Source organism: Sinocyclocheilus rhinocerous, unplaced genomic scaffold, assembly GCF_001515625.1.
Source record: "Sinocyclocheilus rhinocerous isolate Xijiao unplaced genomic scaffold, SAMN03320098_v1.1 scaffold5218, whole genome shotgun sequence".
Lineage (NCBI taxonomy): Eukaryota > Metazoa > Chordata > Actinopteri > Cypriniformes > Cyprinidae > Sinocyclocheilus > Sinocyclocheilus rhinocerous.
Window position 1 is genome coordinate 69,732 of NW_015639848.1, and position 15,321 is coordinate 85,052.

Below are 15,321 nucleotides of genomic sequence, written 5' to 3' on the forward strand. Positions count from 1 at the left end.
TTTTTAGCTAAGAGTTTTCTCTTAAAACCTATTCACAAAGCTGCTGAGACAAACTTTTACTAAGGAATAGAGAGAAGTCTTAAGCTAAGAGTAAGGGCGGGGTTGACCTCGTTGCTATGGATGATGTCAGCATGCTTAGTAACTATGCACACTGTGATCGGCTGATAGTCTCTGTCAAGAGATTAATTCATATGTAGCCATATCCAAATTAAGGTTTTAAAATAATGTTAATTCCCACATACAAATGAAGATTTTAAAATGCAGGCTAAGTGTCACTAATTAAACAAGTATATGTTCAGATTGTCAGCCTCTTACACGAATGCTTCTCCTAGCGGATATGCATATAAACAGCCTTTTAATTAACAGAGTAGAATAATCATGGCTAATAGTAAGACATGCAAACGTAAAAGAAAACCAAACTGAATGCAAGAACAGCTGTTACTTCTTGCCCAACTGGTTAATGAAAACAAGGATATAATCAAAGGAAAATTTGGAGTTGGGATAACCTTCAAACCCTAAAGGCGATACCTTTTTAAAAGCTCATTATCATCAAATGTCTAAAATGTTTACATTCAGAGGCAGATTGCCGGCAACAGCCATTTTAGGATAGTCTGGATTTGATCTTGGTGACTTAGGAGTCCTCTTCACTACTCCTAACGTATCACAGATTTAGGAGCTAGTTTTAGCGCTAAAACGCTTGGATGATATTAGACTCTAAATGATTAATAGATGCACGCACAATTATCCATGTACTGCATACATTTTATACATGTATCTTACTAACCACAAACAAATGTCTTTTTAGGAGTCCTAAATTAAGGACGACACGCCCATTATTTTTAATATTTTCTCCTAAATTGGCAAGTTATGAGCTACTTTTAGCCTTAAGATGCTTTGTGAATACGGGCCCAGATTTTTATCTTGTTCTGAAGCAAGACTTGAAGCAGCACCATGCAGACCAATCGGCGTATAACATCAAGCTTTTAGCTCCAACCCTGATCAAACACACCAGGGGGCTGTTTCATAAAACTAGTTTACCAAATAAGCCAGGCTTATTTCAGTTATTCTGACTTATATATTAACATTAATTCAAAATAAATTATTTATAATAACTGATAAACTAAAATTGCTTGTGTGTAATGGATTAATAATAACATAAATCATATAATTATATAAATAAAATAACTAAGTAATTATCATTAAAGCCAGACATTTTTTTAGTACTAGTAATCTTTAATTTGGAGCAAGATAAACTGGGGGAGTGGCTTTTTTGTGTCAGACATGTGTCACTTTGCTCACATCTGATTGGTCCAATTTCAGTTTGAGATTTCTAACCCAGAACATAACCTGCCCCGGAGCAGGTTAGCCGTGGAGTGTAAGTTACTTTGGCAATGAACGCAGCTAAAAGCTAAGCCACTTTCATGGTACCTAAAACCCAGGATTGGTGCAAACTAAACTGAAACTTATCTGGCTAGCCAGCTAATCCGGCTTCATGGTACAGGCCCCTGGTCCGGAGCAGGCTAACTGTCAGGCTAAGCTGAATTCCTCTAACACGGACCAATAGGAACACATTGATATCACCACTGCAATGACTTTCTCACATACAATTAGTTGACTTTATTCTTAGTCCAAAAATAAAAGTATACAGAAAATGCAACTTAAATAATCAAATATATAAAAATATAGGCTACAACCAACTGTATTTAATGTATTGTGCCCAAAATGTAATGACCTTTTTTTTTTTTAACGATATATAAAAACAGTTTAACATGGTTGCTACTTGCGCATTCAGTTGATCAGCAGTTTATAGCCATTCTCTTGGGTATGACAACTGTACCTTTTATGGTTATTAGTAGAACATTAAAACATTACAATCCAAAATTGCTCTTTGAAGCATTAAAAACACTAAATTAAAAGTTAAAATCAATTAATTGAAAATGAAAATAAATAATAGAAATCAGACTACATTTTCACTGATAAGAAGAATACACATTTAACTCATTTGAGCTAGTAATTAGGGCTGTATTAGCCAGCTTATATTTGATTTACAGTTACTGCTATCATTAAAATACACTTATGTAGGATTAAAATTCTAAATGTCACATTTAATGTCCAACGACAAATATTTTAGCAGAATGTATATTTTACTCAGAATTATTGCGCTATTATATTTAGCACGCATGTGCGCAGCAGCGCTCGTTCACTCGCGAAGCCTTGCCCACTCTTGACAGTAAAATGGATATTTGCATGACTTTCTAACATTTACATGTGAAAAATATACCTGTGACGTGTCAGTTATGCACTGAGGAAAACACAACGTCTCGAATGCATTAAACAGCACAAATGTTCGCTGTTTGCCATAGTGGATCGATTTGATCCATAATCGACCTTAAGGGCTGTTTAAGAATAAGCGTGCACATCAAATGATCTAGACTCACTGAACCTGGATCGAATTAGTGAGAATGCGTGAACTTAAATTGTCGTTTATGAAACCGGTTTAATCCTGATCGATTTCTTAGGTTATTTCAAGTTAGGTTTTGGACTTTAATCCCCGCTTTTCTTAGCGTCTTTTATGAAACAGCCCCCTGAACACGCTAATCAGTGTCTTCAGGATTACTGGATGGCTACAGGCAGGTGAGTTTTATCAGGATTGGAACTAAACTCTGCAGGGCCCTCTAGGACCTAGTTTGTCTATGCCTGATCTGGAGGCTGACTTGGCTCCTGGTTTGCTTTAATGCAGGGGTGTCAAACTCAGTTCCTGGAGGGCCACAGCCCTGCAGAGTTTAGCTCCAACCCCAAATAATCACACCTGATCCAGCTAACCAAGTCCCTCAGGCTTGTTTGAAAACTACATGATATGTATGTTGGAGCAGGGTTGGAACTAAACTCTGCAGGGCTGCAGCCCTCCAGGAACTGAGTTAGACACCCCTGCTTTAATGAGTATCAATTCATATTTATCTGTCAATCTCTGGATGTTTCATGGGCTGATAAAGGGTCAGGGAAACATATAAAACATAGACTTTTTCCAACTTAAAGGCAGGGTATGTGATTTTTCAAAAACACTTTAGAAAACTGATTCGGGCCGAATAGCAAAACAAACTTGTAGCCAATCAGCAATAAGGGGCGTGTCTACTTGTGATGTGGAGGAGAGAGCTTTCAGTGCATGGGACGGACATTAGCCGAGCCGATGGCTACCAGAAATCACTTACTCTGCCTTTAAATTTATGGAATAATCATTCTCAAACATTCTGTCCAAACAAATTGTTTTAAACTCTCAAAAAATAACCATCAGCAAAGAAAAATGTTGACGTATGCATAAGAGATGAACCATTGTTCAAAATTGGCAGAGATAATGGATGTGCGGGACACTCACAATGGGTTAAAGCATAGGTCTGAAGTTCATATTTGGCCCACATTCAGGTGTGGCGTGACCGTAGCCTTAATTTTACACAGATACGTAATTTCTGGTGCCATTTTAAATTACTAAGCCATTTAAATCTCTTTCTACACGAAGAACACAAATAGGGTCTCACATCCACATGACTTTTCAGGTGTGTCTTTAAGTGTGATGGTAAAATACATTTATCATCACACTGATCACAATTAAATCGCCTTCCTCCAGAGCGAATGGGCAGGGGATTTTTGACATTGCTCCTTTTTCTAAACCTCTTGTCACACTCAGAACTCTGCAGGTCCTTTCCAGAATGACTTTGCAAATGACGTTTCAGGTCTCTTTGGTATGTAAAACACTTTTCACACTTGAGACACGTGAAAGGCCGCTCTCCAGTGTGAAGTCGAATGTGAGTCTGGAGGTTTCCTGCAGATCTGAAAGTCTTTCTACAGTGATGACACGCGAAAGGTTTCTCTCCCGTGTGAATTCTCAAGTGAGTCTTGAGGTTTCCTTTAAGTGTGAAACTCTTTCCACAGTGATGGCACATGAAAGGTTTCTCTCCGATGTGAGCTATTACATGCTTCTTAAGATCTATTCTGTTGGCGAAATTCTGTCTACACTGATGGCATGTAAAAGAGTTTGCTCTTAAGTGAGACCTTATGTGGTGATTAAGGGTTCCTTTATGTCTAAAACTCTTTCCACACTGATCACATTTAAAAGGCTTATCTCCAGTGTGAATTCTTATGTGATACCTAAGATTTCCTTTATGTGAGAAGCTTTTCCCACACAGTTTGCAGCTGAAGGGGGTTTCTCCAGTGTGACTTCTCATGTGGCAATCAAAGGATTCTTTATATGCAAAATTATTTCCGCACCGAGGGCATGTGTAAGGCTTCTCTCCAGTGTGAATTCTCATGTGAGTCTTTAGGCTTGCTTTATGACTAAAACTATTTCCACAGAGATGACACGTGAAGGGCTTCTCTCCAGTGTGCATTCTCATGTGAGTCTTAAGGTATTTATTGAATCTGAAACTCCTTTCACACTGCGGGCATTTGAAAGGCTTCTCTCCAGGATGAATTGTTACATGCCTGTTGAGGCGTTTCATGTTAGTGAAGCTCATTCCACACCGATGACATGTAAAACTGTTCTCTTTTGAGTGAACTGTCTTGTGGGAAGTAAGGCTCCCTTTACGTGCAAAACTCTTTTCACACTGATCACATTTGAACGGCTTCTCTCCAGTGTGAATGTTCATGTGATACCTAAAGCTTAGTTCTGATATAAAGCATTTTCCACACAATTTGCAGGTGTAAGGCCTCTCTCCGGTGTGAATTCTCATGTGGCTTGTAAGGGCTGCTTTTTGAGAGTAACTCTTTCCACACTCGGGGCATGTGTATGGTTTCTCGCCAGTGTGAATTCGCATGTGAACATTCAGGTTTCCTTTTTCAGTATAACTTTTTCCACACTGTTGGCAGGTGAAAGGCTTCTCTCCATTGTGAATTCTCATGTGGTCTTTAAGTTTTTCATGTTGATTGAAACTCTTTCCACACTGAAAGCAAGTAAAAAAGAAAGTTCCTGTCGTTTGAGCTCTTTTTCGTGAGGAAGCCTTTTCAGTCTGTGAACTTTCAAAAGATTCTTCTCTAGTTCTGAAATCGTGAACTTTCTCTTCCACTTCTTCTAGTACTTCTCTCTCCTCTTTAAGTGCCATCAGGTCTACAGTGGAAAGAGACAAATAAAAGTTAGCCACATTTTAATGGAACAAAGCAACAAACATCACTACCCCCTAACAGTCAACTAAACTTTCAGTAGTTGGTCTGGTCTGGCTGATTGAAGAGTTAATAATTATGTTGGGAAGAAAACTGAAAGTAATTGCCCATATTACTGTAGTGTTTCAGTTTGCTCCCATATATTTTATTCATTTGTTTTTATATGATGTATATGCCATATTATTATTATTATTATTTTTTTTTTTTTTGTGGGAACTTCTCACTGAAACTGAGTTTTCATTGTGTTAGATCATGCCTCCACGCCAGAAATATCAGATCCAGCCCGAACGCCAGATCCTGTCGGAAAAGATCTGTATTTCTGATAACAGAACAAGTAGTCAGCAATGTTGTCTAATACCCAAAACCTGTTAACAGCAAGTCTTGTCTGGTACCCAAAACCAGTGTTTTGTTTTGTACCCAGTTAGTTGCGTATGTTTACTGCTTCACAACAACATCCTGTGACACTAAAATCCTTAAAATGGAGACATTTCTCTTTTCGCTTACTCGTGAAGATAAATATTCCTTGAAACCACGCAATAATAAGACTAAACAACAATGGAAACAATAATTTAAAAATAAAAATAATATAAATGACTAATCAATGAATAAATCATTGAAGTGAGTAAATAAATGGCTAAAATTATTATTATAAATGATTATATATGACCCTCTCTATGAAAACCAGTCATTTTTTTGTGATTCACTGTTTTCTACATAAAATTATCCAACATAAATGTAAAGAACCTTCTGTGAAAATTAGAAATTAAGAGATTAGAGGTGTGACCTTATATAAATCAAATAAATCAGAATGGTACACATTATGTTATCATTACTAACTTATTTAATATTCAGTACACATGCACTAAGTGTAAAACGAGAAGGGCATAACCCTATGAAAAAAGAAAACACGCAAAAATCGCAGTTGCTGCGGTTCTTGCATTCCTCTGCGGTTTGCTCGTCAATAGCGCGGTATTGCGATATTGCCGTTATCGCGACAGCCCTAGCCGCCCCCATCAAGTTTAGCATCAATTTTTCAAAGCATTCTGAAGCTCGAGATCAAATCGGAAATATAACTGCTAAGGATCACTGATCCTGGATCAGTAAGTGATGCCACCGCCACTAAACCCCGTAACTCCATTGGCTCCTCAAACTCAGTCAAACCTCATTATTTCTCCCGCCTCTCTCGTGAATGAAGTGTGGCGCGCAGTTTAGAGCATCTCAGCTTGTTTGCAGTCTGAAGGTAAATAAAGAACTGTTGATTGAATAAGTACAGCGTTTTCTTTACTGAAGAAACACTATATTTATAAAGTCTAATGTTTTTTTTGTATTTGAGGAGCGGAGAAGACTGTGTTTCAATCACTCTGTTTTTATGCGCATTTTGAAGTATCGCATCAGAAACGAGTGATGGAAACGGCAAATTTCGAATAAAAATCCCTTAATTCGCAAAAGTTTTTACACTCGCTTGAGGTGGTTTTTGACTTGTGCGAAAGAGTTATTTACTTTTTATTTATTATATTCAGGGGTTTCTCCTACTTTTCATAGTGATAAATAGCCTGGCGCCAGTTCTACCAGAAAGTGACGATTTTGTTCTCTTTGACTCGTTGGATGGAAACGGTGCTTATTTACAAATGTTTTATGCGATATTTCAATTTTGCGCATAAGTTAAATTCGCAACTTTGGATGGAAACCCAGCTAGTGACAGAAAACTGTATAACCTACAAGTTCATGAAAACGTAAATGCGATGCCCGTACTGCCTTTGATGTGGCGGTAATGTCGGGAAAAAACATTCGCCGGTCAAAAACTTCGTATTTGAACTTGATTTTGGTGAAATGTTAATAAAATAATGACACATGCAACTAACGCAAATAAACGTAGCTTATCTGTAGGCTTATACATTTATATGGTAACACTACAATAAAATTTCATTAGTTAATGTTAGCTAATGTATTAACTAACATGAGCATACAATGAACAATACATTTATTACAGTATTAATCTTTGTTAATGTCAGTTAATGAAAATACAGTCGTTCATTGGTAGTTTATGTTTGTTCACAGTGCATTAACTAATGTTAACAAACACAACTTTAGATTTTTATAATGAATGAATGAATGATGCATTTATATAGCGCTTTATTGTGTATTGTTGTACACCCAAAGTGCTTTACAATCATGTGGGGGGGGTCTCTCCTCAACCACCACCAGTGTGCAGCATACACTTGGATGATGCAACGGCAGCCACAGGACAACGGCGCCAGTGCGCTCACCACACACCAGCTACAGGTGGAGAGGAGAGAGAGAGTCATAGAGCCAGTCAAGTGGTTGGGTCTATAATGCATTAGTAAATGTTGAAGTTAACATTAATAAATGCTGCAGAAGTATTGTTCATTCTTAGTTCATGTTAACTACACTAGTTAACTAATGAACCTTATTGTGAAGTGTTACCATTTATATAATTGTATCTGTATAGCCTACAATAAAGCCACAATAACAACTACCAATAGTAGGTTTCTGGCTGACAGCAAAAATTTATTTTGTCTATGTCACAATATGAGGTAAATCCAGCCCTGTACATGATACTGGTTTTTGTTGCCAAATTGGTTTGGAACAGTTGTTGAATAAACAATTAAACTGAACTATTATGCCTGTCTATCTGTTTGACTGTTTATTGATCACTGAGAGAGCATTGACTTGGTATGATGTAGGTTCAATATGAAAATGACATTTTAAAGAAATAGCTTAGATGTAGTAAACTACTTTTGCAATGTTGCCGTAGCTTAGCTTGCTACATTTCCCAGGGCTGTAGCTTTAGTGTAGTGAAGCTTCATTTAATGATGAGTAACTGTTAGCTTAAGTAGCTTGCCCAACACTGGAATAAGTTAAATATATATTGCAATGAAATCACAAAGTTACATTATTTAGTCATACTATTCGACTGGTAGTCATGTTGGTACCTATAAAAAAAAAAATCAAACCTTTATTTCATTTCTTTTGTGTGTGCCGGACAAATGGGTGTGTATTAGGTCTGTAAACTTTTGAAATGCATGTGACTTGAGGCTGAGCTCTAATTGGCTTGTTTCAGATTGTCCCAGACCTTTCCACTTTTGATTTTAGCAAATCAATATTGTTTTATATATTTTGGCCTCATGTGATTGGACCGTTCTCGACTGTCAAATATGCGCAATATCTCTTCCTATATAAAAGTAAATTCGATTTTAAGTTTACAAAAAATCCTTTCACAAGGTGCTCAAATGAAGAAGAAAAAAAAGGATCATGGAGCTTGGATGGAGTTGGCTAGCTCAGAATCAGAATCAGAATTAGCTTTATTCGCCAGGTGTGTGCAAACACACGAGGAATTTGTTGTGGGTTTTTTTTTTAAGGTGCTCCTGGTACATACATACATATCTGACATGAGAACAGAAAAAAAAACATTTAAATAGTAAAAACTTAACAAAGATGTGAGTTTTCCCAGCCTCACTAGCTGCTGCCTGTCTGGATGCAAAATAAGTCGTGCCTTTTATTGTTTTCCCTGTTCGTTATTTCAAAGTCTTGTCACCGAAGCGTTGTGGGTAACGACACAGAAGGGAACTGAAACAATGCAGTTTAACTTGAGGCGATCATCAGGGTCCAAGCCATAGACTGTAAAAAAATATGGACGATGCGTCTCCTATTCCTTCCACTACAGAAAAGTGAAGCCAAAGCATCTCAGTATGGCCGCTGCCATCTTGAGTAAATGACGTCATTTGAAGCCAGAGTCTGCGCAGTAGAGATTCATTTGGAGCCAGAGTCTGTGCAGTAACTCGCGCCCAAACTCGCGCAGACCCAATCAAACATAACGACATGCCCCGTTTTTATAGCATCAAATTACTAGCTAAAATCAAATAGCTGTCTCTATTAGTACAAGCCCGTTATCTTTACAGAAAACATACTTGGTTTAAAAGTCTGTCATCTGATTTTACTGTGCATAATAAATGTACGTTTATGAATTACACAGACGGGGAGCACAGCACGATAAAATTAATGACGTAGCTGGTCTTGTGGTGCCTTCGTGTGCTATGACAAACTTTATAAGTCCCACTTGTGATTATGAGCTCGACAAATTCAACCGGTCAACTTAACATTGCTTTCATATGCAATTTTTAACTACCACATTCCTATTTACGGTCATTCTGTTAGCACGTGAAGGCCGCATTACTGAAATCAGGGAGAGACAATGGTAGCTTTAGCAACATTAGCCTTACAGAGTGCATGTGTACATATGGAGAAATCTGGAATCTCTTCTTCAGAGACTGTTTATGATTTATTGAGATTATTAACTCTTTCCCCGCCAGCATTTAAAAAAAAAAGTTGCCAGCCACCGCCAGCATTTCTGATTATTTTCATCTAAATTTGACGGCCCTCAGAATATTTTCTGCTATGAATATATGAACATATTATATATCAAAATAAAGAACCGAGCCTCTGCTTTTAAACGAAAAAAAAAAAACTATTTTATTCTATCTTTATGTGTTCATGTTTTATCACCACTTGAATGCAGATAGGTTTCATCAAAAACACAACATTTTGTACAAAAAACAGATAAAATTTTTTTTTAATCAAAGTACTGCATTTTGAAGCAAAATACATTCAGATGTCATATTCTTTCATAAATAAAAATTGAAAATAAATAAAATTGGAAAATAAAATTTAGGCACTGTATTTTATCTTTGAGTGGTAAACTGTATAACAATTCCCAGAATGTAAGGGGACGCCACAACTTTTGCAGTAGAACGAGGTCTCACTTCGCAAACCATTACGTGCACAAACCCTGCATCTTCTCGTCGGGTGTTGCTTTTTGGAAGTGGATGCAATCGGAACAAGTGCATGAACTGCAAAAAGGTCATTTACCCTATTTCTAGGGTCAGTGTTGTATGGTGCTCTAGGAGTGTTTTCAGTTGGAGGGTCATCTCTTTCTTCCCCACCACCAGCCTGTTCTTTGCTGGTCCATGAATTTATAACACTTTGGATGAAAGAGAGTAGAGTTTTACAATTACCTTGTGGGTTTTTTGCTTTGTAAATGACAAAAGCATTGAACAGACTGATCTGCAACAGATATGTGACAAATTTCTTTGTCCACTTGTGTGACTTCCTGACAAAAGGGTAGTACTTAATGTTTTGATCCAATTTGTCAACTCCATTCATTGCATTATTGTATTCCACAATGCATGCTGGTTTTTGCTTTGCAATTTTTTCTTGGTGGCCTCTCTGCCATACCTCAACTTCTTCCATCTTGTTCTCATGGCATGTTGTGACCATTTTCACTGTTTGTTTGTCTCGCCATGCCAAGACCATCACATTTTCAGTGTGACACATTACTGTTTCCCCAATCCTAAAGTCAGCATTTCTGAGATCTCGAATGACTGGTGGTTCACCTCTGTTTTTCCTAATTGTACCACAGACATGGGTTTTCAAATCAAGTAGGTGCTTACACAGTTGTACAGAGTTGTAAAAATGATCCATAAATAATCTGTAACCATGACCTGCTAGACGATCAAGAAGAGAGACAACCGTGTCTTTCAGGGCAGCACTTTCTCCACAATAGGGCTTCATGTTAAAACAGTAACCTGTTTCAGAATCGCACAAGATGTAGGATTTGATGGGTTTTTGAGGATTGTACACCCTGAAAGCTAGGCGCCCACGTGGCATACCCTCATCAATGCAAATGTTTGTGTTAGGCTGATACATTTCACGGAATTTGGACACGAGGTGATCTAAGACAGGGCGGACTTTGTACAGCCTGTCAGTGTCATTGGCTGGCCTTGCTGTATTATCATTAAAGTGAAGAAATCTCCATATGATTTCAAACCTGTTGCGAGACATGACCTTGCTGAAGTAGGGGGTAGCTAACATTTCATCTGTAGACCAGTACATATCAAGTTCAGGCTTATGAATGATACCAGTGAGAAAAAACAGCCCCAGGAAGACTTTCATTTCTGAAACTGTGACAGGCTTCCATGCATGAATTCTAGCATGTTGTGAAGTACCGTCCATAGCCTGAATACACTGATCTGCATACAGGTTGGTCTGATCAACAATGTTCTGAATCAGTTCATCAGAAATGAACAGCTCAATAAAGTCTTTAGGTTCTATTGAATCAAGAGCAGCAGCATCACCGACAGGCCCAGGATTCTCAGTGAAGGGAAGGTTTTTTGGCTGCCAGTTCATTTCATGCCACTCATGAACAGGTTCAGGATCTTCAGCTGGATGGTTCACAGCGGCCCGTGTCTGGTCACCAGCAGGACCATGTCGATGTGCTTCACGCGTCTGACCTCTGCCTCGTTGCGGTGTTCTACCTGTAAATAATTATATGAATAAATGAAATTGTATTCAATAAGCAGAACAGACACGTGTGTTGTTGTTATGAAAGTGGTATTATTTAGCTATAAATAATAAACAGCATTTCTGTAGTGGTCAACATTTTAATAAGGATGAAATGACCAAGTTCACCTTTAATTTGAAACCAACCTGTTTGTTCCTCAGTATCTTCCTCTTTCACACCGAATGCTTCTTCAATCTTCATCTCTTCACTCTCCTCTTTAATAAACGCCATCTTTATAATGGGAGATTTTTCTGGACACTGTTATGTTTGAGATGAGAATAATTAACGGAAAGAAAAATAAATACAACCTAAATTTCTGGGTAGAGAAAGATCTGGGTAGTATCAGCTCTCTAGTCAGTACTGCATATTACATTTAACAGATTACACATTCAACAAACCATTCGTAGTTGGTTTAAAATGGGTCATTGTAACATGTTTGTGTTCTACTTGGGTTTACGCTGTTTTGAACAGCAGTTGTCGCCAGAAAACCGCCATTATAAAACTGACATAATCCTTGCGAAGAGTAATTATTACTTTAATTTCTTTCTTACTTTGTAATGTAATGATCGCTTTTCTGAAACAAGACAGCTTCGTACAAATGACATACCAGTTCTGTTTCTCATGTGTGGATGCGCTTAAAAAATAAAATAAAGCACTTGACCGTTACATTCGATAACAATTAAAGCAGTTGAAAGCTCCGGTCAACTGTAAAGTTGACTAAATAACTTTTTATATCGGGTTAAACTCCTACATGTTTAGAAACACAAACCTTTCTTCAGCTGAATCACAACAAACACAGGACCGCGGCGCAACCCCCTCCTCTTCTTCTTCTTCTTCTTCTTGTATCGTTCTTCTTCTTCTTCTTTGAGCTTATTGGCGGTTCGCATTCTTAAAAGAGCATTACCGCCATCTGCTGTGGTAATGGATCAGAGACACTATAACCCTACTCCCCAGACCATTCGGGACTCGTGCTTTCAATGTTGCTGCGTGTTCAGCTCCTCCATCTACAGCCCAAGTCCATCACAGTCCAGAGAGGAGAAATAACAACATTATTATTATTATTATTATTATTAATACTACTACTACTATTATTATCACTATCACTACCATTACTATCATTATTAATAATAACAATAGCCTATCTATATTCTATTCATTAAATGAGTTCTATTTAAAAATTGTATTAATAAATTATCCCCTTCAACTGGATTTAAAAGCTTTTTTAATGTTAATTGTTTAACACATTTCTTCTTAAATTCTTCTATTAGATTACTTCTTTCCTCTGAATATCTATTACACTTAATGAGTACATGTTCCACTGTTTCTTTAATACCACACCAATCACACAATCCTGTAGGGTGTTTTCCTATTATATGCATTGTTGAATTAAGACCTGTATGTCCAAGTCTTAATCTAGAAATAACACAGTCTTCTTTCCTTCTCCCTCTTGAGTTGTTCCTTCCTCTTCCTACCAATGGTTGTATTAAGTGTAGATGCCTTCCCTTTTGTTCATTATCCCAATAAGATTGCCAGTTTTTATTTATCTCCCTTTTTAATATTGATTTGAGTTCTGCTTTGCTATACATTATTTCCATATCTATATTTTATTCATTGCTAACAATTGCTATTAACTCTCCTGTAAACACAGAAACATGATCTGTTATTCTTTTCCCTCTTGCTACTTTCAACCTTGGAATGATATATGCTACCCCACCTGACCATTCTGTGGATCCTTAGATGCATCTGTGTAAACCTGTATATATTGTTCATACTTGTATCCAATATATTCTTTTGTCATCTCTGCTTCTAACATACTCTGATCCTTATCTTGTCTTGATTCCAATAAGAATAGATCTATATTTGGTTGTGGTAAAATCCATATTGGCGTTGCTGGTCATATTACTGCTGGAATGACACTGTACTCATTTCATTTCATGTCCTGCACTAAGTCCTTAATGATCCATCCAAAACTTTCCTTTTCCCGTGTTCCCAACATGCCTCAATTATACCTTTTGTCGGGTGACTATCCTTCTGACCTTTAAGGTTTGCTCAATATGCCAGTATCAGTTGCTTTCTTCTTAATTTAATTGGCATCTCCCCCATCTCTACCTGTAACGCTGGAACTGGAGAAGAAGGATAAGCTCCACAGCAAATTCTCAAAGCTTGTGATAGAAGTCTCTCTAATTTTCCTAATTGTGACTTAGTAGCTGAACTGTATGTCATACAACCATAATCTAATATTGCTCTTATCATTGTCGAATTAATCGTTTTTAATGCCAATCTATCAGCTCCCCATTCACGTCCTGAAATACACCTCATTACATTTAAAATCTTATTACATTTATCCACCATCTTATTTATGTGTATTCCATGTAGCTTTTGTATCAAACCACATACCTAAAAATCTTATCACTTTAACCTGTTCTAACTCTTTATTATATAACTTCATCTTTAAATTTATACTTGACCTTTAATTGTTATTTAAAACCCCATTTATAAGACCACCTCTCAACATTATTTACAGCTGTTTGCATTTTATTAACAATATAATCTACATGCCTACCTCTAAGCCACAGAGCTCCATCATCTGCAAACAACGATTTATTTATATTTCTATCTAATGTTGCAAATACATTATTTATCATAATAATAAACAACAAAGGACTTATGACACTCCCTTGAGGAGTTCAATTCTCAATTGTTCCTTTCCTTGATATACATTCCCCAATCTTTACTTTAATATTTCTATCACTTAAAAACTCTTTAATCCAATTATATAATTTTCCATCTATTCCAATTTGATCTAATTTTATCAACAAACCCTCCTTCCATAACATGTCATAAGCTTTCTCCACGTCAAAGAAAACTGCTATTACGGTTTCTTTATTTATCAAAGCTTTCCTAATATCTGATTCCAAATTAATAACTGAGTCCATTGTTCCCTTTCCATGTCTAAAACCATTTTGATATGGGGGAAAAAAATTCATTTTCTCCATTTGGTACATTAAACGATCTGTAATAATTTTTTCCAGTAATTTACCTAAATGTGAAGTTAATGCTATCGGTCTATAGTTTAAAGGTGTACCTGGGTTTTTATCTGAAAAAGAATATCTCTTTGGGTTTGGGACTTTAGTCTTTGCAACTTTATAGATCTTCTTTACGCACCAATAGCTTGTAACACTCCAAAGAGAAAGGAAAAATTCGCAGAAAAAATCGCATCATATGACCCCTTTAAAGGTGTACTTGGGTCTTTACCTGGTTTTTTCTGAATTATTAAAGCTTCTTTCCAGCTCTTAGGTAAAGTCCCTTCTTCCCATACCCTGTTATAAAACTCTAGAATGATTTTAAGAGATTCATCACTTAACTTTTTTAACATTACATAACTAATTCCATCTTGTCCTGGAGTTGAATCCTTAGTGTTTTTTAACGTCATTTCTGGGGTATGTCATCAGTCAAGAGGGAGTGGCTATGGATGATCATAAGGTGAGGGCAGTAGTCGATTGGCCACAACCACGTACTGTGAAGGAATTACAGCGCTTCCTTGGCTTTGCAAATTTCTATCGGCGGTTCATCAAGAACTTCAGCACCGTTGCTGCTCCATTAACATCCATGACTAAACGAACCACTTCACAGCACATGCTCTACTGTTTCAAAAACATCACATTCATCACACATACCATTTTCATGCTTTCCCATTAATGCAAGTGTTGAATTTAGTCCTGTGTGACCCATCCTTAATCTAGAAATCATTACTTCCTTTCTGTGTCTTCCATAAAACTGTTCTTTTCCCCCTACTGATTTTATTATAATAC

The 15,321-nt window shown here is 37.0% G+C and overlaps 2 protein-coding genes across 3 annotated transcripts; both read right to left on the minus strand.

Annotated features, from left to right (window-relative positions):
* Nucleotides 1–3,295: 3,295 nt before the first annotated feature.
* LOC107752214 (gastrula zinc finger protein XlCGF57.1-like) lies at nt 3,296–5,162 on the minus strand. 2 transcript variants are annotated; one of them, XM_016568119.1, is made up of 2 exons: nt 4,809–5,162; nt 3,296–4,724 (listed from the first exon to the last, which is right to left on the minus strand). In XM_016568119.1, the coding sequence occupies exons 1-2, from the start codon at nt 5,091–5,093 to the stop codon at nt 3,417–3,419; spliced, it is 1,593 nt and encodes a 530-aa protein (XP_016423605.1). In that variant the 5' UTR covers nt 5,094–5,162; the 3' UTR covers nt 3,296–3,416. The 2 variants fall into 2 exon arrangements, with proteins under 2 accessions (XP_016423605.1, XP_016423604.1); XM_016568118.1 differs by having other exon boundaries at nt 3,296–5,162.
* Nucleotides 5,163–9,829: 4,667 nt separating this feature from the next.
* On the minus strand, nt 9,830–11,710 carry LOC107752216 (piggyBac transposable element-derived protein 4-like). The gene is made up of 2 exons (XM_016568120.1): nt 11,656–11,710; nt 9,830–11,483 (listed from the first exon to the last, which is right to left on the minus strand). Exons 1-2 carry the CDS (start codon nt 11,708–11,710, stop codon nt 9,838–9,840), a joined length of 1,701 nt encoding a protein of 566 aa, XP_016423606.1. The 3' UTR covers nt 9,830–9,837.
* Nucleotides 11,711–15,321: the final 3,611 nt, after the last annotated feature.

Bases quoted from the DNA above. Each gene is read 5' to 3' on its own strand.
- LOC107752214 (XM_016568118.1), bottom strand. From the start codon at position 5,093: ATGGCACTTAAAGAGGAGAGAGAAGTACTAGAAGAAGTGGAAGAGAAA.
- LOC107752216 (XM_016568120.1), bottom strand. From the start codon at position 11,710: ATGAAGATTGAAGAAGCATTCGGTGTGAAAGAGGAAGATACTGAGGAA. The intron at 11,484-11,655 runs GTTGGTTTCAAA...AATTATTTACAG, and splicing joins AGATACTGAGGAACAAACAG to GTAGAACACCGCAACGAGGC.